Source organism: Sylvia atricapilla, chromosome 19, assembly GCF_009819655.1.
Source record: "Sylvia atricapilla isolate bSylAtr1 chromosome 19, bSylAtr1.pri, whole genome shotgun sequence".
NCBI classification, from domain to species: domain Eukaryota; kingdom Metazoa; phylum Chordata; class Aves; order Passeriformes; family Sylviidae; genus Sylvia; species Sylvia atricapilla.
In genome coordinates this window covers 163,800-184,468 of record NC_089158.1, presented here as the reverse complement: position 1 = coordinate 184,468, position 20,669 = coordinate 163,800, and the positions used below count along the sequence as shown (strand labels likewise).

Below are 20,669 nucleotides of genomic sequence, written 5' to 3'. Positions count from 1 at the left end.
GATGGAAGGAGGAGTGATGGTCTTTCCCTTCCCTCAAGCCCTTGAAACGCTAAGCTGCCTTTCAGTCTCTGCTAGTCTATAAAGTGTCCATAACTGTGTGGGGTTTTCTTTCCTTTTAGGGAGAATTGGGACCCCCAGGTCCTCCTGGAGTCCTTGGACTCATTGTAAGTACAAAAAGAGAGATCTGCACTGTCGGGCTTTAACCCTTTCAACCTTTCTAGCTACACACGAAGAAGATTTTCTTCTTCCTGTGAGGAGGATGACTGTTTGTATGGGGGAGGTGTGACATCTGGGGAGAGAGGGGATTTCCTGGTGGATTGGGAGATGGAAGAGGGCAAACCCTTTCCAAGCAAGAGGAAACAGATTGAGGTCTGTTGTTAGTGTCTTTTTTTTTTCATGATAGCTTGCCCTTTTGATAACATTTGCCAGGGTACTTCTTCAAAGATGCAGCATTCATTCCACAGTAGGATCTCTTAAAAAGCAAGTCCCTGTAAGCAGTGACCTCAGGGACACACTGTTCTTGTTCACTGGAGAGTGTGAGGGCCAGAACAGTCTGTCCTCTGGATAGACAGGAATTTTACATGAACTTTCACTATCCCATCATTATTCCAGGTAATTTTGTACTTAGTCAAATTCATTACACTTTTCCCCCAGCAGGAGATAAATGACTTTAAGGATGGGTGATAGCTCCTCCTCTGCCAGCTGTGCTGGGGGTTAGTGGTTGCCCAGCGGAACATAGTATGGTTTATTTTTAGATCTCAGGACTTGTTTCAGGTTATTCCCTTCCATGCACAAGAATTGGTAGGCTTTGTTACTACTACAGCATCCTTTTGTAATGATTCCTCCTCAGCTGTGATGATCCATGGAAACTTGACTTGCAAGGAATGGTTAAAAACTTTCCCCTTTTGCCTTTCCATAGCTTAAATTACAGGAGTGTATGTCAGCTTAGATGAAGGTCTCCATTGCACTAGACATTGCACAAACCCAGAAATCTTACATTCCTCAAAGGAACGACAGGGGCTGTGGTGGAACACCCATCTTGGAGATGGGGGATTGGGGCAGAGGTGGATTGAGAGGAAGGTTTTCCATGGAACCAGGAATCAGGTTTGCTTCCCCTCATTAGTGGAGATGAAAGCAGCTTCTTTAGCCATAGCAGCATAAAGGATGTGCTCCTGTCAAAAAGGTGGAAGATGAAGATTGCTACTTAAAACAATACCATTGAAGGCATTGTCCAGACAGGATTATATTCCTCCTTGCTTTTGGAAAGGTTTATCTTTTCCTTGTTGCCATTATCTCACAGGTATTTTGTTTGTTAGAAAGTGCAAGGTTAGAGATGATAAATGTGATCATGATCCTTCTGGAGATGATGGAGTCAGAAGCTGCCTGTTCTCCCCTCCACACTGGCAAAACTTTAAACTGAGATTCAGGTCAAACTGACTCAGGTCTTGTGTCTCAGGGTAAAATGCATCTCCTGAATTCAGGATGCTGAAGCATCTCTGGTGGGATAGACTGAGAGTGACCTCCTGGGGAGAAGGGAGCACATGCATCCTGCCTTGTCCTCCCTGTGGAGGACAGCTCCATCTCCATTCCCAGGGTGTGCATGCAGGGCCCACACTGTAGGGCATGGAGAAGGTGGCACATGGCCCCTGTTCAGTCTCCTTCTTGCCACCTGCAGCCACCCTAGGGATCAGCCAGGCTCTGGCAGCCTCACACACCCTGCAGTTTGGTTCATGGTGTGAGAGAGGCTGAAGAGCAGAATTAAGTGTAACTAAAGCCTCTTGCTCTCCTAACTAACCATGTGGACAGAGCTCTAAGTAAATGCATTTCCACAAGCAGCCTTTATGCTAGGAGGTATGAAAAGGGCTCTGTTGGGACGGCTGCAGCCCAGCTCTCTCTGCATGACTGCAGGCCTAGGGCTGCAGCTGAAGAATCGCTCCTTCAGGGAGCCTGCCCTGTTTATTTACACACTGAGGCCAGGCTGGTGCACCCTGTCACTGCCTCTCTTCATTGCAGAGAGCAGCCAGAGCCCATTTCAACACCAGCACTGAAGAGTTTCTGTTGTACATCACACATGGATGCCCACAGCAGCCAGAGCTCTGCTGTCCTCCTGCAGTAGACCAAGTCCCAACACACAATGCCATGCTGACTTCTCACTGCAGCAGGATGAGACGCCTCTATCTCCACCACCTGTCTCTCCTCTTTTTCCCTTCAGTGCTGCCTTTATTTAGGGACTGTCTGCACATTCAAAGAGCCTTGAGTCATGCCAGGATACTGCTTCTGTTGATATCAGTAGTGCATTTCTTCAGGGATACTGAGACTGGATATCAGAGGAATTTCACACCACATGCAGGGATGTTTGGGTTTGCACCTAATGACTGTAGTAATTTTCTTTCTCTCACTAGGGTGACATGGGCCCTGTTGGACCAATTGGATATCCAGGACCAAAAGGATTAAAGGTGAGGGAATATCTGAGCTCTCTGAGCTCTCATCCCTCCACAGCTGGGCTGAAGGTTGTTCCCTTCCTCCTTTGGGAATTCCCAGTCCTCCTGTAGTGAATGTCCTAAGAGAAAGGATGGGCAGAAGTGATGTGTGTGTAGGGGCAGGGCTGTTGAACACAACACCCCACTGGTGCTCTGCACCAGTGTAAGTCAGTGGAGAATTCCAGAAGCATTTTCGCTGTCTGCCTGCAGCACATGAAGGATGTGCGATGGACACATTGGGAGCAGTCTGGCATTTGACCTTGAGACACTGCCAGGCCAGTGCTGTGGCTCTGAGCCATCAGCAAAAAGCAATGTCACAGACCTGAGCAAGTCTCCCCCATGGCTCAACCACACTCTGAACTGTCTTTTGTTTCAGGGGCTGATGGGAAACCCTGGAGAGCATGGACTGAAAGGTGATAAGGTGATCTGAATACTCCCTTATTGCACTGTGTTTTAATTTTGCATGTGAAATGCCCTTTCTAGTTTCTCCTTCTTATTCGGCGTTGTAGTGCTGGTTCCACTCTGGCCATCTGTACCCCATCCTCTCACTCTCCCTCCATTAGTGACTCTCTAGTTTTGATTTTTCTTTCTTTGATATCTGTCCCATCCCCTTTTCCATGGAGTATAAATAAGTTATGCTCAGGTCCACTTTGGAGCTCCCATCTCTCACTGATGATGACAGTAACTGTACAATTGTCTGGTATTCCACTGTTTTTATGTTGTTTACATGATGTGATGGGGAGGACATGATCCAACACTGACAGTGAGTTTGCATTAACGCATTTGGGGGAAAGATGTGGTGTGAAAAAGCAGACCTGTATCAAACAAACCAGGTGGATCTCCTGGAAAAACTGTTGTGTGATACCTCTGCTCCTGTCAAGGAGCCTCACCTCAGTTCAGCTTCCTACTGAGAGGAAATTGCCTTGTCCCAAACTGATATAAATCACTTTAGAAAAAGCAAAGTGGAGAGGGGCCTTGATTGCAGTGATTTAGTGGTGCTGGCACAAAACCACACTGCTTCAGCTAAATCAGCATGAAGCTGTGTGTGTAAATGTCTCACTGTCACGAGAACCTTCCTCCTACAGATCTTCGGCTGTAGGATTTATTTAGTCTGAAAGAGTGAGAGGCGCAGTTGTTTATTGCTGGCTCTGATTGCTCAGGAGGGCAATGGAAAATGACCGTTAAGTGTATTCTCCTCCTCCTGTCAGATGTTTTATTCTCTGCTTAGATGTTTGCTTTTAGAGAATGATTTAGCAGCCCAAACCTGCACAGGGGGGAAGTAGTGTCAAGCCAGTTGATTCAACTCTTCTTATATTATAGCAACTCTTTGCCAGGACTCCTGTGTCTGCAATTTCCATTTCTCCTTTGTGCTGCTTTTCCACTTCTGTTGAGAGCAATGACAAGGCAAGAGAAGGGCTTTTTCTTTAGAACGAGCTTAAGATGTTGCAGATGGTTTCTGGACTAAACCCCAGATCCTGGAGTCCACAGACTCCTCTATCCACTCCTTGGGAGAAATGGTTAAATATCTTAAGAATCCCAGAGATCTAAATCACTGTTTAGCAAAGTTAACCTTCCTGGACAGTTCAGTCTCCATCACTTTATAGAAACTGCTCTCTTTATGCCTGGTGTTTCCCCAGCCACTGCTGTCACAGTAACCAAATGGTTTGTGGCTGGCTGTCTCTGGAGTTATCCTTACAATACTTCCAAGTGGGGAATTATCCATCCTCCCAACAATCCCACACTCTTGCAGTACAGGAAACCTTTTTCTTCCCCCTACAAGCTCTAGGCTGCAGGTCATCCTGCCTTCCTGAGGATGGGTTGATAAAGATTTAATTGGATGTCTGCAAGCTCCTGTTAATCCCATCTGTCTTGGTCACATCCAAGACACGTGGCCTTGTACAGGTTTATTTTTTTGTAGCTGAGGAAAACTCCGTTCAGCAGGAGTCAGATGGATGCTGATAAAAGCAGAGAATGACAGTATGGCTGGATGGTGTCTGTAGGCAGCGGGAATGTCCCTAGAGCTGCCACCTCAATCCACCTGGGACAATGTCCTCACATCACATGGCCAGGTGTGAACCAGAATAAGGGACAACATCTCACTCCTCCAGCAAAAATCACATCTTTTTATCTAGCAGCTAGACAGGCAGGTCCAGCTCACCCCTCTGTTTCCATTCCTGTGTTTTCATGGAGGCAAGGAGGGAGGGTTGTATCTGCTCTTACAGGGAGAAGTGGAATTACTGTGTAACTCTGAAATAAAGAGTGGCCTTGAGAAGACCATGTGGGGTGATGAGTGTAGGGGAAAGGTGGAGGAAGCAGAGGAAATCCCAGCTACTTGTTCTCACAAAGGAGTTTCATGAATCAGGACATCTGTAACTTGTGGAGGACATGGCTCAGGCAAATACCTTTGGAGTTGTGTAGCATTAGTACCTTTTGCATTGTTAAGCAGGAAGTCTTGGGAACAGAGACTTCCAATCAAGGAAAATTGAGGGGATTTTGCACAACAACTCCCTCTGCAACCCACAGACAGCAAACACATCCCACAGCTGTGCATTCAGTCCCTTCCCTTGTAGTCCCTCTCTGTTTGTGTTGGGTAACAAAGGGACTCGGGGTGTCTGAAGCTGCATTTCTTTTTGTAGGTGGAACCTGAAGCACAGGCAACATCCCATGGGCAGAGACTGTTTGTAATTTCAGATCCTACATTCCTTTTCCTGCCCCATGAACCAAGTCCTTGCAGGCCCATTTCATCATCTCAGCATTTTTACAGTTTTTACAGTTTTTACAGTTTTTCTTCCTCAGCATTGCAGTTTTTAATAACAAATATGCCTGACCTCTTTCCTCTGTAATTTTTCCTTCATATTAAGGACACAGATCCCAAGTCTCTGTTCCAGGGCAGGTAAAAGATGACACCCAAGCCCTCAGTTCTGGTTTAAGAGATTAACAGCCATAGATGGACTGTTCACGTGTGACATTTTGCTGTGCTATCACAATAAAATGTGAACATCTGGCATGAAGTCCAGCTCAGGTTGAGATATGTTTTGTTTCCCCACTTCACTTTCTTCTTACCCTCTCTTATGCCCTTTTCTCAGAGTTGTTTGAAAACTGGTTTCATTGTCATGCCTCACTTTTCCTAAAGGCTGGAAACAAAAGTTCATTCCTGTATTTTGCTATGCTCAGGAAACTCTTTTATTTTAGTATTTATTACTTAGTGTCCAAGTATTTCTTCTGAAACAGTATTTCAGTGGCCACTTGTACTGTCTGGGTAGAAAATTGCTTAATAAAAAATATAATCTTTCTTTTTTTGACCCTCAGAATTGATGATAAACACAAACCTCAGAGCTAACCTCCAGAAAGGCTGTTTTCATGCAGCCTTCAGTCAGGAGCCAGAATTAAGTAGATTTCAGTATTTTAAACCCTGGACTACATAAAATAAATAGAAAATTGAGAGAACATGAGAGAAATCTGTGACGGAGCTGGGCCACACAGTACTGGTTTTTTGCCATTTCTGTCATATCTAATACTTGGGGTTCTTCCGAACTGAAGCTGTGTTGATTGTTTCCATTTTGCTTTGCCAGAAGAAAAAAAGATGGAAAATAGTTTAGATGAAACAAAATGTTGGTTATTTTACTCAAATTAAAATATTTTAGGTTAAAAACCAAATGAGTAAAATCAATTTAACATTTTTAAGAGCAACATTTTAATTTTGCTATGTAAAATATTTGTTTTGAAGATGGTTCAATGAAATGTCCCGGGAGCATTTGCCAAAACATTTAAGCAAATTTAGCATGAATCCATGAAATGTTTCCATCATTGAATCTGTATAGTTCTTAATTATTTTTCTTCTGAAAAATTGTCTTTGAAAAGTTTTTACCAACTCAAACCTTAACCCTCCACAATTTCATTATTCCCTGCACATTACTGAAGTAGTTGCAATTATTTCAGCTCTCTGATAACAAGTGGGTGGCTTTTTTGGAGTGAAGTGGACTTTCTCTGACATCTCTCTGTGGACTTTGGCTCTAATGCAAGACTCCATATGTCTTCCATGTGGACTATGTTTAAAAATATAGCTCTGGAGTGGTTTATTCCTATGCTGGGAAGCCAAGTTCATGGGACACAGTTCCTCCTGCAGTTATTTTTGTTGGGTCTTGTCATTGTACCAAGTTATTGTAGTCATTCCTCCCTTGACTTCCCAAGTAGAATTTTCCTTTCTCTGCCACATCATTGACTCATCTTTTGTTGCAGTAAATCACTAAATACATGAAGTTGGAAGGGGCATCAGGAGGTTATTTGGTCCAGAGCTGCTCACAGCAAGGCTAAGAGCCAATGCAAGGTAGTCCACTGCTCCCTGGAAAACCTTCAGGGATAATTTGGCTTCTACCCAGGGAGTCAGAATCTGTTATGTTGGTTCAGCAAGGGCACATACAGACAATTCAGTGAGGAAATATTGTCAGTGATGGGTTCCCAGTCCCAGAGAACACCAGCTGACCCTTGCCAGGGAATCTCAGCTCAGATGTTGGCAGTGAGGTAGCACTAAAGCATTACCAGAAGTTGCCCTTGTTTTCTTATGAAAGAGGATGGATGTTTGATGTCAGGACTAGGATATGATCACAGAAACCCTGAGGATTGTTTTCTTTTCTATAGAGCTTTGTGAGAGAAAAGGTTCATTCATTGAAAACTGAACTCTTCTGTTCAGCTGAATTTAAGACTTCACCACCATCATGGTCACTGTTAGCCAGAGGAATGTGCTCTCAGCTTCTATGGATACACTATGCTTGGGAATTCCTGGTTTTCACTCTCCTGCAGTTTCCTTTCTCACCTTAGAATCAAGTTGGGAAATGCACACTTTGTTCAGGGTTGTCGCTGTATTCAGTGTGATCTCCAGCTTGCCAGAAGTTCAGTTTTGAGTGGAGCTGGTGCTGAGAGTTCTGCTGTACAAAGCACCTTCTAGAACATCGATCTGGACATTTTGGCTGCTGCTGTTGCCCATTTTAACTCTCTGGTGATGTGTACCCAGGGTGATCAGGGAAGAGCAGGTGTTCCAGGAGATACGGGCTTCCAAGGAGACAAGGTAACTGTTTCTGTTTTCTCCATTTTTCTTTTCCCTTATGTAGCAGTGGCCATCAGTTTTCTCAGTTCATCCATTAGGAGCTAGAATTAGCTGCATCCTGCTGTCAGCTTCCCCTGCTTGGATAGTTCCCATTTGGGGTATGCTGTGCCTTTCTAAAATCCATGTCAGAATATGGATTTTGTAGTTACTCATAGTAAAAGCAGTTCTGCAGGGGGCCTTCTCTAGGGGCTATGTCTTCTAGCAGAGGTGGGGTTGATGGGGATGTGTGTGAATATGTGTGGTCCAGTGGCTGCAGAATCGGGAGATTTTGTCTGCTGAGTGCAGAAACTTAAACCCTGACCCAGAGAAGCACTTAATGCTCTGTATAAGTTCTGATCAAATGACTTCTCCCCTGTGGCTTAATGTGATAGTGACTGTGGCTGACCAGTGTTGCACATAGCCCTGTGCTGAAGCCTGCTCTGAGCCACAGCCAACTGCAGCAGCTCAAGTTCTTTGGGGCTAAATTTAGGGCTGTCTTTAGAAACATATCACTGACATTAGTGCAGCTGTCCCAGCTCCATGCAGGGCTGAGTGCAGTCTTTAGAAGATGCTCCTCATTCTGCAGAGAAGCTGGAGCCTGGGGAATTGGAATACTTTTTGATGCCTCATTGTGTTCTGAAAAAATGTGTGTCTCTCAGGGCAGCCAGGGTTTGCCTGGGGTCCCTGGGGCACGAGGGAAGGCAGGCCCCCTGGTAAGTAACCAAGCACCCTCTGCTTCCTAATCCCCCTTTCTAAAGGTTCTGTGCCCAGCTGGAAGGACAGCTTGGCAGGGGAATGCTGTTCTAAACAGGAGACCTGTCAGCCAGCAGCCAGCTCACTTTTTCCCATGTTTATCCAATTTCCGCAGGGAAAAGTCGGTGACAAAGGACCAGTTGGGTTTCCAGGACCACCTGGCCCTGAGGTATGTCCCAGCACCTTGTTCTCAGACCCTTCCAGCCTAGGGCTTCACTTCTCTGCTGGGATATGATGGCACACAAGTTGTGATGGGGTAGGAAGGATCAAGATGGGTTCACGACCCATTCTACATCTCATGGTTTCCTTCCTCTTTTTTGTCACAGATAAAGTGGAGGAGTTTTCACAGTTTTTCTTCCTCAAAACACCATTTAAAGTAGAAAATCCTTTTACTTCCCTTACCCAGAAACAGTCACAGTGATACCCTAGATGCAGGATGAGCTTCTCCCAGCATACCATAATTTTTCTCCTTCTTGAGCAACCAGACAATGTCTGTAACATGCTAGAGAGCCCCTTCCAGCGCAACCAATGGTCTGCTTTCCCCTCAGCAGCATTCTGGTATTTTTAAGGGTCTGGAAGGGCTCTCAGCTGACTGCTGGCACTTAGCAATCATTCCTCTTTGTTGCTAATGGAAATAAGCTTGGATTCCTTTGTTTCCTTCTCAATGGGTAGGTGGGTGGGAGGGAAGGAGCCACTGCCAGGCTGACAGCAGCTAATGAGGGTGTCGTCACCTTTCCTAATTCCTCACCTGCTTCCTTTTGTCACCAAGGCTGCAGCTTGAGGTTATGGGAGCACAGAGGTTATGGGCTGACTCACAAAGATTAATTAAAACCCAAATCGCCACTTTTAGCTGTGTGATTAATCTTGTAAGAAGATGAACCTAAAGGGATTTTGGTGGGAAAAGCTGCTCTTCTATCAAACTAATGGTGGTACTCTGTTGTGTCCCATTCCCTCCTGGAGCTGGTGGTCCCCACAGAGACACTGCCAGCATGTAACACATCTTGTCCTTTAGCCTTTAACTAAACCTCTCACCCAGGCTGACACTACCTGCAAAGTTCCACCTGTGACTGTTCCTCACTTTCTCCAGGGCTTCCCAGGTGACATTGGCCCACCAGGAGAAAACGGTCCTGAAGGTCTGAAGGTGAGTAGAGCAGAGACTGCAGCTCTGTGTGGGGTTGGAAGCAGCCAGGGAAAGCAAAGTAGTGGGAAGGGGAGGAAGAGAGAAACCCCAGGAGATTCCTAAAGATTGTCCTGGCCAGAATCTCAGCTTGGTCTGTTTGGCTTGAGGTCCCTCCAAGTGCAGCATTTTCTTTGCTTCAGATTTTTTTCTGTAACAAAATTGACATTGGATAATGTCCCATGGCTGTGAAAGAGACTTTCTCATTTTAATTGCACTTCTGAACTTATGTTTCTATTTTCTGACTATCTTTTCCTTTGGCTCTTTCTCAGGGAAAGCCAGGAGCACGAGGTTTACCTGGGCCAAGAGGACTGCCTGGACAAGAGGTGAGTGTCCCCAGCTCAAAAGAGGTTTGATTTAAAGAAGAATGCCGAATTTTGTAAATTAATGCACGGTGAAATGGTGTCTGTGGTTTAAAATTCTCTGGTCCCTCTGAATATGGAGGCAGAGTGATACTTACACTGAGTGATCAGAAACCCGCAGAAGAGGAGCTTCCTCTAAGCTGTGTAATCTCCAGAACCTGTGATCTCTGCTTCCAGTCACTGCTGGCATCTGCTGACCCTAAATTCTACCTTGGCTTTGCTTTTAAAGCCTGTTCCCCCACCTCCAGATGGGTGTTAGAGCCCTTTTCCCTGCACATCCCTTTGCACAGACATGCCCTGGCCTGGCTTTTGCTTTCTGCTCCTTTTAAGTGTGTTGTTTTCAACCATGAGACCTGCAGATTCCACTCTCTCACACGGAGGAACATCCCTCTGTCAAAAGAGAAGGAAATGGGAATTGCTACTCTGCAGAAATTATTTTGCCCCGCACCTCTGGGCTTGCAGCTTTCACTCACCACTTCACCTCAGAACCTAAAGCATCATTCCACTTGCAGTCATTAAGAAGGGAACAATTTTTCATTGATTTAATTGTCCTGGAGATGCAAATACATTACGGGAGCAGCAGAGAATGTCTGGGTTCACTGTTTATCCTGTTGTAACTCCAGTGACATTGGTGTAATTTCCTCTCACTCAGGCCAGTGTAAGCTGTTTGTCCAGTCATGAGACATTGTGTAAATAATACTGAGCACATGCATGGGCAGGCGCTCATTTTAATAGCACTAATAATTCTTAACTTTTTCTGTGAACTCTTCTGCTTGTTCTCTAAATGGGATTAATGCAAATTAGCTCATTTATTTGCAGTGAAATAGGAAAAAAAAATAATATTCCAGCCAAAATACAAAGGGAATCGAAGCCCTGCATTCCAGGTTCAGGCAGGCGTGACCAAGCTGCCTTCAATTTACTCTAGTTAGTGAGTGTAAAAATAAGCCCAAAGACATGGACATGGAGTTTGGTGCAAGCTGTGCTGAAGGACTTTGAGTGTGCAGCAGAGCACAACACTGTGCTCTCATCACTATGGTCACCCAGGGCACTGGGTCAGGGCACTGAATTGCATCACACTGGAAATGTGGCATATTGTGGGTGGCTTGTCTGAGCCCTTGGAGCTGGGTTGTGACCCCCAGTCCCACCCTCAGCCTCTCAGTGCCCCTTCATTACCACGGCTGACCACCGAAACAAGAGCATCCAGGCTCTGGCTGCCAAGGGCGCTTTTAATTTCTCTCTTGGCAGTTGGGTTTAGACACTTGAGATAATTTTTGTGAAGCTTAATTGAAGGTCTCTTAGAAACTGTACATCTGATCCTATCACATTAGGAATTGGTGTGGAGCCAAGGGAGAGGACCGAGTCCAATTGCTGTGTGAGATTTTGTGATAGCTCCATCCTGCAGCATGTGTAGTCCCAGCTGAAAGCAAAAGGGAAACGTTCACAAAGTTGCCAAGTGGTTCTGTGGGAAATTTTGGAACATGTTTTTTGGGGGGGAAGGGAGAGGAAAGGGGGGAAGAAAGAAAAAGGGAACTCTGTAGCATTCACATCCTTGCCAAATCAAATGAAGCAGAGTTATGGCAGCATATCCAGGGTATCCTAGTGGCCAAATGCAGCCCATCATGGACCAAATCAACTGGTGTTGCCTTGGTCAAATTTTGAATGGCTTTTACTGGCAAAACTTGACTTGAGGTCTTTTTTTCTTGAGAAGCCTCAGAGGCTGCTCTAAGATAGAGAAGGGTTCAGCTGTTAAAACGTGACAGCTGAGCACACAGCCTGTGTTTAGCTGCTGCTCATACTACAGGCATTTCATTCTTGCTGCATGGTTAATCCAGATTTTCTCACTACTTTGCCTTTTATTTTAATTTTTTTTCACCTCAGGGAGATGAAGGACCCTTAGGACCACCAGGAGTCCCTGGTACAGAGGTAGGTTTCAGTCATTTATTCACTCAGTTATTAGCAGCTCTGATGACCTTGCAAGGAAAATGTAGTTAAATTCTCATAAAGCTTCAACCCTCCTGGTTTGGGAAGTTAATCTGCCCTGCTCTGAATCATTGTCATGCCCAGGGCTTGATTGATCGCTTGATTCAGGATGGCTGAAAGTCCAGGAAGTGTCTTGCACAAGGTGTTGTCTCAAAGTCTCAAAACTTGAAAAACCCTCTAAACAGTTAATCTTTAGATAAATTACATTGTTTGGAAACTGTCTCCATAACCTGCCTTTGTGTTTCTTCCTTGATTTATAGTATTTTTCAATGAGTAGAGGAAAAAAGAAAGAAAAAAGACTGGATAGTCAGAGAGAGTCCTTTTGACCTCTGTGATGTATCACAGAAACACAGTTAGAAGAAGCAAAAAGAATATTGTTATGTCTGTGAGATTGCCAGCTCAGGATTTTGTAATGGGTCTGAACCTAATTGTCACCTTGAGATAGTAAAATATCCCAAAAAATGGCAATAGGTCGATCAGAAAATGAATGTTTTATCTTTTATTTTACAAGCATGTAAGCTGCACCTGTGACCAAAGCAGCTGCAAGCTTTTGATGTTTATGGTTTTTCTGTGTATTTCAGGGTCGATCTGGTCAGAAGGGATTTCCAGGAACACCTGGTCCCAACGGTCCAAAGGTAAGAAAAGAGTTTGTTCCTGATCAGGGAAGCAGTGGATAGAAGGGAGGAAAGGATGAGGGAAATGTCTTCTCTCACCTTTACCGCTCTCCATAGTATTCATTCCAGAGAGAACAAGAGAACTGAGACGTTTTCTTTTTCTCAGAATTTTGGGGTCTCAGCTTCTGCTTCTTTCTTTAAAAAGAATGATGGTGCATTTTTTAAGCCATTATAAACAAATGTGTTCCTCCTTTGATACTAACTAACTTCTCCCTCCATCACCATCTCTTTTTCCATTGCTCCTCCATGGCTTTGTTCTAAAACAATGCACATCATTCCTATCTTCACTGCCTAATTATCAGCAGGCGCCATCCCAGGGCAATGCACTCCACAAACCCACACTCAAAAGGAAAGAGAAAACCCAACAAAAATAACCTCTTCAAACAGTAAATAGCAAAAATGCGGTCTGGCATCACATCTGGAGTATCTGCCTACTGAGAAAATACAGCTGCAGTCCTGGAGACACTGTTGGTTACTGATGAGCCTGGCCTCTGGATGGCCCATCCAGGGGCACTCCAGCTTCCTCCACATGCTGCCACAGCTGTGCTTATCCCTGGTGGGTTTGAAATCCTCCTCCTTCTGCTTTCTCCTTCATCCATCATCATCTTCATGCTGTGAACTCCTTCTTCCTGCACTGGGATTTATCTCACGTAGGTTCTTGCTGTGGTTTTCCTGTGGATGCTCCATGTGACATTAACATGTGCCTGTCTGAGGTTTTATAACAGCAGAATCAGGGTGCAGCATTGCCTGGGAATATTTGGGTTGTCTTTTCTTCTTCTGCTTTGTAAAACTTTGGGTTAAAATACCAAGGACTAGGCTGGGCCTATGCCACAGGGCAGTAGATATCTTATGTTTCAGTGTGGTTCTCTGAAGGTTATTTTACTACAGCAGGATCAGCTTTTGGGGCATTTTGCTCCAGAACAGCAAGTGTTCGCTCCATGTTTGTGCCAATAGTGTTTCTTACTTTGGATTATCCTCCAAGTCACAGCTGTTTTTGCAAGATGTTGTTTCTCACAAATTTTCCCCAATTCACACTTTGCTGCCCAAATAATAGGCATATGAAGAGCCACACTGTGCCCAGCTCTGGCTGGCAGCCCCAAGTAACTGATGTGCCCTTGTCTCGTCCTGCAGGGTGAGCCAGGAAATCGTGGCCGACCAGGGAAAGTTGGTGATCAGGTAATTCCTTATTTTCCTTGTCTCCTTGATGATCTCCTCTGTACAACATGTCCTGGGTGCCCAGAGTGCCGGCAGAGGGCAGTGGCCAGGGACTTCTGGCCATCTCAAAGCTGCCCACAGCCCTGGTGCTCCACGTTCCAGGCTTTGCTAATGAAAGTTTTAAGGATCAGACTCTCTGCTTTGGGTGCTCTGTTGCTTTCACTTCCCCTAGATTTTCTGGGGTGTAGAGGAGTTAGCAGCTGAAGAAACCAGACCCTGGGGAAGAAAGACACTGAGCTGCATTTTGTTGTAATTCCATAGAGAACATTCTGCTGGCATAACCCAGGACATGCATTATCCCTGTAGGCTTTGGCAGAACTACAGGCATCAAGGAAAAAGCAATAATTGTTCCCACATCTCTGTGATTGAAACCAACCAAACTTGTCCACCAACAACCTTGAAAGTGAAGCCACAGAGCCTCCAACATATTCTGTGTGCATGACCACACCGAGCTGGCAGCTGGCCCTGGCACTGTGGGTGTGCTTCTCACCACTGCTGTCCTTCCCAACACTTTCCCTGCTGGATGGTCAGCATGCTTGGTTTGGTTTGGTTTTGCTTGTCAGCCTATCTGGCTCTTCTTTGCCCTCTATGCAACAGCCAGGGATCACTTCTTTCAAGGGTTTCTGACCAAGCAAGTATAAAAAAGTCAAGGTGGATCCTTTTCAGTACCAGCAGTCTGATACCAGCCTCAGTATATATCAAAGATGATTACTTCTATTTGGAAATTAGAGCCATTTCTGTGTTGTGGTTGTTAATTTGCTCCATGAAGAGCAAGTACTGAAGGAGCAAAGTTGTTCCCCACATCTGAGTTCTATTTGCAGCTTTATCAGATTCTGCACAATCTCAGGCAACATTTTCCAGTGCTTTGTGCCTCAATTTCCCCTTCTGTGGAAGGTGTGAGACAGCCCTGAGCAGAACTTAGCCCAGTGCCTCCTGCTCTGAAGTGGCGCCTGTGGATACTGTTAAAAATGAATATTTAGAAAGGCTTTGAGGTCCTTAACCAGACATTGTCCTTGAAGGGCAAAGCATCATTAGGATTATTATTCTTTAACTTCCCTCAGGACTGACCTTGGATGAGAACTGTAGGCACTGTTCATCGAAAAGAAAACACAGCTGGCCTCTGCTGACACTGAAACCATCTCAGTGGTAGGAAAGCTGCCTGTGTTATTCTTAATCAATTAGTCTCTGTCTAGAAATATCACCCAGAAAATTTCTATTTCTGAACCATTAAAGTCATTAGAAGAAAAATGCCTCACCAGACTAATGAGAAATAACCTCTTCTCCCATCACACCTCCACTGAATGATGCTGGAGTGTTGCAGTTTCCTTCCTCCCTCCACTTACACTTCTGCAGTTGGTGTTGGGGCTGAGTTGCTTTTTCCAAAGCCCAGAGAGGATGAGCCCAGGCTGTTGGCAGTGAAGACACCATCACCTCACCCTGTTTTCTCTTGTGGAGACCTTGATGTTTTCTATTCCACGGTAAGGATGGTCACACTTCTCAACCCTGCTGCTCTGCCTGAAAAATGGTTACTCTTAGAGCAGAAAATCTCAGCACAACAGCAAGAGAAGAGATTAGCCATCCATCTAATCCATTGGAGATTTCTTCCCTTTCTTAGGCACATCTGTTTAGGTTCCCTGTCTTAGGCACATCAGTAAGGTTTCCAGTGATACTTGAGCTCTCATTGAAAAATGAGGTTTTAAGCCACAGAGCAGTCCCTGATGCATTGTTTTTCCATTGCAAGGACAGAGACTCAGGAAGATCATTCATGAGATGCTTGTTGTCTCCATGTGTTGGAAGGGTTCCAGCTGCCGGGTGCCCCAGTACCCTGGAAATATGTGGGTTAACCCTTCCTTGCCTGTAGATGGAGTCAGAAGGATATGAAGAGGAATACATGGCCTCTGGCCAGGGAGGCCACCAACCTTCCTGTCCCAGAGCTGGGAATGCACAGCTGGAGAATGTCCCAAAATGTCCATGTTGAAGGTCAGAGAGCCCTGTGGGAGAATTAATACCCAGCAGACAGGAAAGTACTGCCATCCCAGGGACCCCCTGCTTGGCACTAGAAAATTCCACTGAAGAGTTATGCCAGCTGAAAGAAGCTTCATTTGACTTATGTCCTAAATGAGATTGGGGAGATCCTGTCATAGCAGGAGCAGCTTACTGGGGCTGTGTCAGGGTCAGCCATGTACCCATTGCTCTGTGCTGGGAAGGGCAGCCAAGGCCCCTTGGAGGTCTCTTGTCCTTTAGGGTCAAAGTATGTGGTCTCAATATCTGTATTCTAAGATAACTGGCCAAAGGACACCAGCACCATCTCCTTCAAGTTTTTCCTTTCCAAAGGAGAGGGGCTGTAATGTCAAGTTTGCAGGTGGAGAGGTCCTGATTGTCTTGGCCAAGATCAAGAGGGTCACTGAGAAGGGAGCAGAGAATTGCATTGGTGTTTCCCACATGTTAGCACTGCTCCTTTACAACCCATTTACCTTTTCCTTCAGGTCTATGACCTTCAGACATCTCTGTGAGGGATTTTCAGGCACTGTGATATTCCCAGCCTCCTTGATGTGACCTGTGTTGCAACAGCACATCTCCACCTTCCCTTTCCTCACTCCGCAGGGTGGTGGGAGCCCAACTGAGCCAGGGCAGGGCTGAGCCTGGTGCACAGGGGGTTAAACCACATGGCTGTTCTTTGCGGGTCAGAGCGTCCTCCTTTAAATTGTGATATTTACTGGTTTACTTTCCCTTTCTTTCATCTGAATGGGAGGATTGTACATTTACTCCCTCCCGTCCTTTGTCCCTGGTTTGTTTTGTTTTGAGTTCTAGCGGGCCAGTAGAACAGAAAGGCCGTGATCGGTTCCCGCTGGGAGCGACTCGCGGTCCCGTCCCTGGGAGACCCTGCTCACGCTGGGCTCGCCTGTTTCTCTCAAATGGGCTATGATTTATGCAAGGCTTCATTGCTGACTTGCTCTCTGTTGATGGAGCCAAGAGAGGGGGCTTAATTATGACAGGGCTGGACAATAAATGGGGAAAGCGAGACAGGAGTTAGGAAATACAACCCACCAGTCCCCCTCCTTCCTTCCTTCTCTCCCCCCCTCCAAGCCCCTAGCAACTTTTTAACAATCTCCATCCCTTTTCCACCATCCCCTTAGCTGGGGAATACAGCAGACTGAGTCATGAGCAACATGCTGAACTCCTGTCTAATATAAATGTTTTACGTTCTTTCCTGTATAGTGTGGGCCTTTATCAGGGCAGCCACCACTGCTGGGACTTCATGTGCATCCTTACACACACTACCCTGAGCCCTGTTTGATGCAGGCCCTCTTTTCAACCCTGGGATCCTGAGAAAAATCTATTGTGCCACAGCCATTTTAGTGTAATGACCACAACTCATGTCTGCTTTGATTAAATATTTGCCACTGGCAGCTCTTCTAGTTCTTGAAACCTGAATCTTTCTGTCTTAAAACCTAAATCTCCTTGCCTTTAGTGTCTATCCCATTTTGGCCAGTGAAGAACATCATTACCCAATCTCTCCCTGTTTTTTCTTATACTCCTGATAATTTACTGAGATTTATTTGGCATAGACATATCTATCCTGATTCATGTCTGCTTGCAGACACAGCAATGTTGGTTAATTGACCTGAGAGCAGACAGTGCTGGCTGCAAACACTCCAGAGCTACTGTGTTGGAAGCTACAAAGACCCTGCTCTGCATCTCACATTTACACCATGGGACACCCCTCTCACATGGGGAGGGAACAGTGACATCTTCCCCTGTGCAGTAGCACAATGCACCAGTACAGGCAGAATCTTCCTTTGGTTTGGACTGAAATGTTGGCTGTGCTCCCCTTCCATACCAAAGCCAACCTGTGCAGCAGGGCCGGTGTTGGCCATGCCAGCAGGTTTCTGCACAAGCTGCCATAACAAGCGGCACATCTGTGACAGTAGTGGGGGCTCTCAGGAGGGTGTTGGGGACTCTTGTTGTGCTCAGATCTCTGCAAACCCCTCTGCAAAGTACCAGCAGGCCTGCTTGGGAAGCACCACCAGTACACCTGGCTTCAGGACCTCAGTTACTGAGAGGCTTTTTAGGGTGGAAGCTGAGGCTGCCATGGACAGTGGGTCTGAAGATTGACCTTCAAGCCTGAGCTTGGATATGCAGCACTTCTTGGAAAGAAGTTTGAAACAGTTTTGTTCTGAATGGGACCAACACTTTCTGCAGAGCAGGGATCCCTCTTCTGCAGGGACTGGCCTAAGGAACCAGAAATTTCTTGAAGAGCATATTCCTAGGAGAGAGAAAAAGAGTTCTGTGGTTTTCCAAGAAATTGGAAATGAACAAGAGATGTATTCTTTCTTGATTTATTGTCTATTTTTGCCTAGCAATGCACTTCCCTCTTGCATCTCATTGCTTTGCCATTCTCTGCCATAACATTTGCCTTCCTCATGGCCTTGGGCTATTGGAAAAATTCGGAAACTGGATACAGTTGTGTACCTGCACTTGTGTCTCATTGAAAGGACAATTGATCCAGCAGCTTTCAGCAATGCCACCCAGTGGCAACCCTGCATAGGCAGATGTTGCAGAGTTTTCTGCTCTCCCATTGACTCCTGCACTGAGCAATCTCTCCCCAGTCCAGCTCTGCTCACTCGGGTGTCTGGTCCATGCAGCCTGGCCATGATGACACTCCTGAGCTCCAGGACTGCCTCAGTTCCAGACACAAAGGCCATTTCTAAGCAAAGACCACTTCAGAAAGGTTGGTCGCTCCCCTCCAAGATAGTGGAGCTTTTGTGTTTGTAGCTGTCATCCCATGGCTGATAAGTATTTCCATCATGGCACAGAGGAGAGAGAGTGCCTGCAGTGTCAGGGGCGATGGTCCCTTGCATCTCCAGAGCCAGAAACTACTGGAGCTGGTAGGGAGGTTGCTTTATCTTAATTCTTAGGAATCTTCACTTGAGATTGCATCTGTTTCCATCTTCCAAATTAAAAGCAGTTCTGTTTGCCTCTTCATTATTCTGAATGTTGTTAAACCCTGAGCTTAGACTGGAGGTTTGTTCCAAGATAGTTTCTGAGTAGTGTGCGAGATCCACTGCCCTGCTGGCCCCTCTGGCTGAGGGAACCTTTATTTCCTACTGGCATCCCACCAGCACGACACTATCCAGGGCAAAATTAGTCTGCACAAAGGGCTGAGGCAGCTTGGATTAACCCAGAGAAAGTCTACCCAGTCCAGCCACTAAAATGATCCTCAGTCTCTGTCTCTGTGCAACCCAGGAGCTCCCGCTGCAGATGCTCCTGGAGCAGCAGCTTCGGGAAAAGCTCACAGAACAAAGCCATGCTATGGACTCTGCCTTCCTTCCTTCCCTCCCTCCCTCCCTCATCCACTGTGCTGTGTGATGTGGTTCTTGCAGATCCTCGTGCTGCTGTTCCAGCTGGCTCCTAAAGCAGAACCATCTGTGGAGTTAGACATTCCCATGGCCAGGAGCAACTCCATCCACTCTGGTAGCCAGTAGGAATTACTGAGCATTGTACGAGGGATGCTGTGCTATTGCAACCAGTAAGGTGGACCAAAGGAACTGTTTACTTTCTCCGCAAATAAAAACTGAAAATTAGTTGTGCTCTTCTCTTTCCTCAGGGTCTAATGGGTTTCATTGGTCCAGTGGGGGAGCCTGGAATAGCAGGAGAAAAGGTAGGATTGCTTGCAATGAAATGGTTTTTGTAATTTTTGCAGGATGGGAGGCTGGGGCAGGAGAAGGGTTGTGGAGATTTAAGTTGTCATGTGAGTGCAACACCCAACTGGGAATGAAGCACGTCCAGGGTGTCTGAGCTAGACTAAGACCAGGCCAAAATCACCTACTTCTCATTCAGGGATTAACACGCGCTGCCCTCCAGGGAGATGCTGCCAAATATTCTTTGAAAAATCAACTTTCTTCATTCATAATGTGCCAGGCAGTTTGTATTTAACAGTCAACTCTGGTTTTTATGGGAATAAGGGAGCCATCCATCAGCCCTGTGTTGCTGGTCATGGGAGGAGTCCATGGGATTGAGGTTACAGATTTCTGCAGAGGTGTATTCTGGGTTGCCAGGGGGCATTGAACATGAGGTCTCAGCAATTTCTCAGATGTAAAAGAGTGTAGCCACCCATCTAAGTAAAGGCTGATCCAAATATTTCCCTTTTTATCTGGTGAGGACCATCCCATCTGGCTGCCCCTGGCTGCTTTGGGCACACTCAGGGCTGGTGCTCTCTTGCATACAGTACAAACACAAACCTCTTTCAGGGGAATAAAAAGGGCTTTATTTCTCATAAAAATGTAAAAGGATGTTAATTTGTTTTCTATTAGAGTGTAAACTTTTATTCAGAGGCAGCTCCCAAAGACAAATCATTTGTGTCACTCACTGTATCTCACTCGCACGCTGCTGGTTTTCATTGGTGGTTTAATTATTCACAGTGCAGTCATAAAGATAGTGGAGAGCATAAAACTATGCATTCCACACATCAGTGCTCTCTTTCTCACTTTTATTGCTTCAAGCCCTGTCCTCTGGGTAATGATGTAAAGGCTCTGTGACAGTTATACTGTGTTTGCTGCAGATCCATTTTATCATCTATCCATAGCAGCCTTTGGAAAGGCCTTTCCATCCTGTGGGCCCCGGTGGGGCAGTAGCAGAATCAGTCTCAGTCCAAGCTGTCAAGGCAAGGCCCACAAGAACTAAAAAGAATGACATGATGTGGGCTGTATTTTAGAGAAAGGAAAACAGGAATAAAGAGCCTGTGATTTGTCCAAAGTGGTTACACAGAAAATTGGTGCCTGAATGAGCTGTCTCTTTGGCAGCTGCAGCCCTGAATTGAATGAAGAATAAGGCATTTGCCATACAGGAGACATGGGAAGAACTTTTTCTCCATTCCATTAAGTTCACATCTGGCCCTGCACCTTCCTTGACAAAGCCTTGACCACATGAGGTATCCTGAACTTC

General features: G+C 45.7%; 1 protein-coding gene across 1 annotated transcript in view; it reads left to right on the top strand.

Moving 5' to 3' along the window:
- Positions 1-20,669, top strand: part of COL27A1 (collagen type XXVII alpha 1 chain) — a 191,188-nt gene that overhangs the window by 114,354 nt on the left and 56,165 nt on the right. The window contains exons 15-26 of the mRNA XM_066332459.1: positions 120-164; positions 2,403-2,456; positions 2,857-2,901; positions 7,492-7,545; positions 8,223-8,276; positions 8,432-8,485; positions 9,404-9,457; positions 9,766-9,819; positions 11,734-11,778; positions 12,417-12,470; positions 13,641-13,685; positions 19,333-19,386. Of these exons, the coding sequence (XP_066188556.1) occupies positions 120-164; positions 2,403-2,456; positions 2,857-2,901; positions 7,492-7,545; positions 8,223-8,276; positions 8,432-8,485; positions 9,404-9,457; positions 9,766-9,819; positions 11,734-11,778; positions 12,417-12,470; positions 13,641-13,685; positions 19,333-19,386 (612 nt within the window). The remainder of the gene's footprint in view (positions 1-119; positions 165-2,402; positions 2,457-2,856; positions 2,902-7,491; positions 7,546-8,222; positions 8,277-8,431; positions 8,486-9,403; positions 9,458-9,765; positions 9,820-11,733; positions 11,779-12,416; positions 12,471-13,640; positions 13,686-19,332; positions 19,387-20,669) is intronic.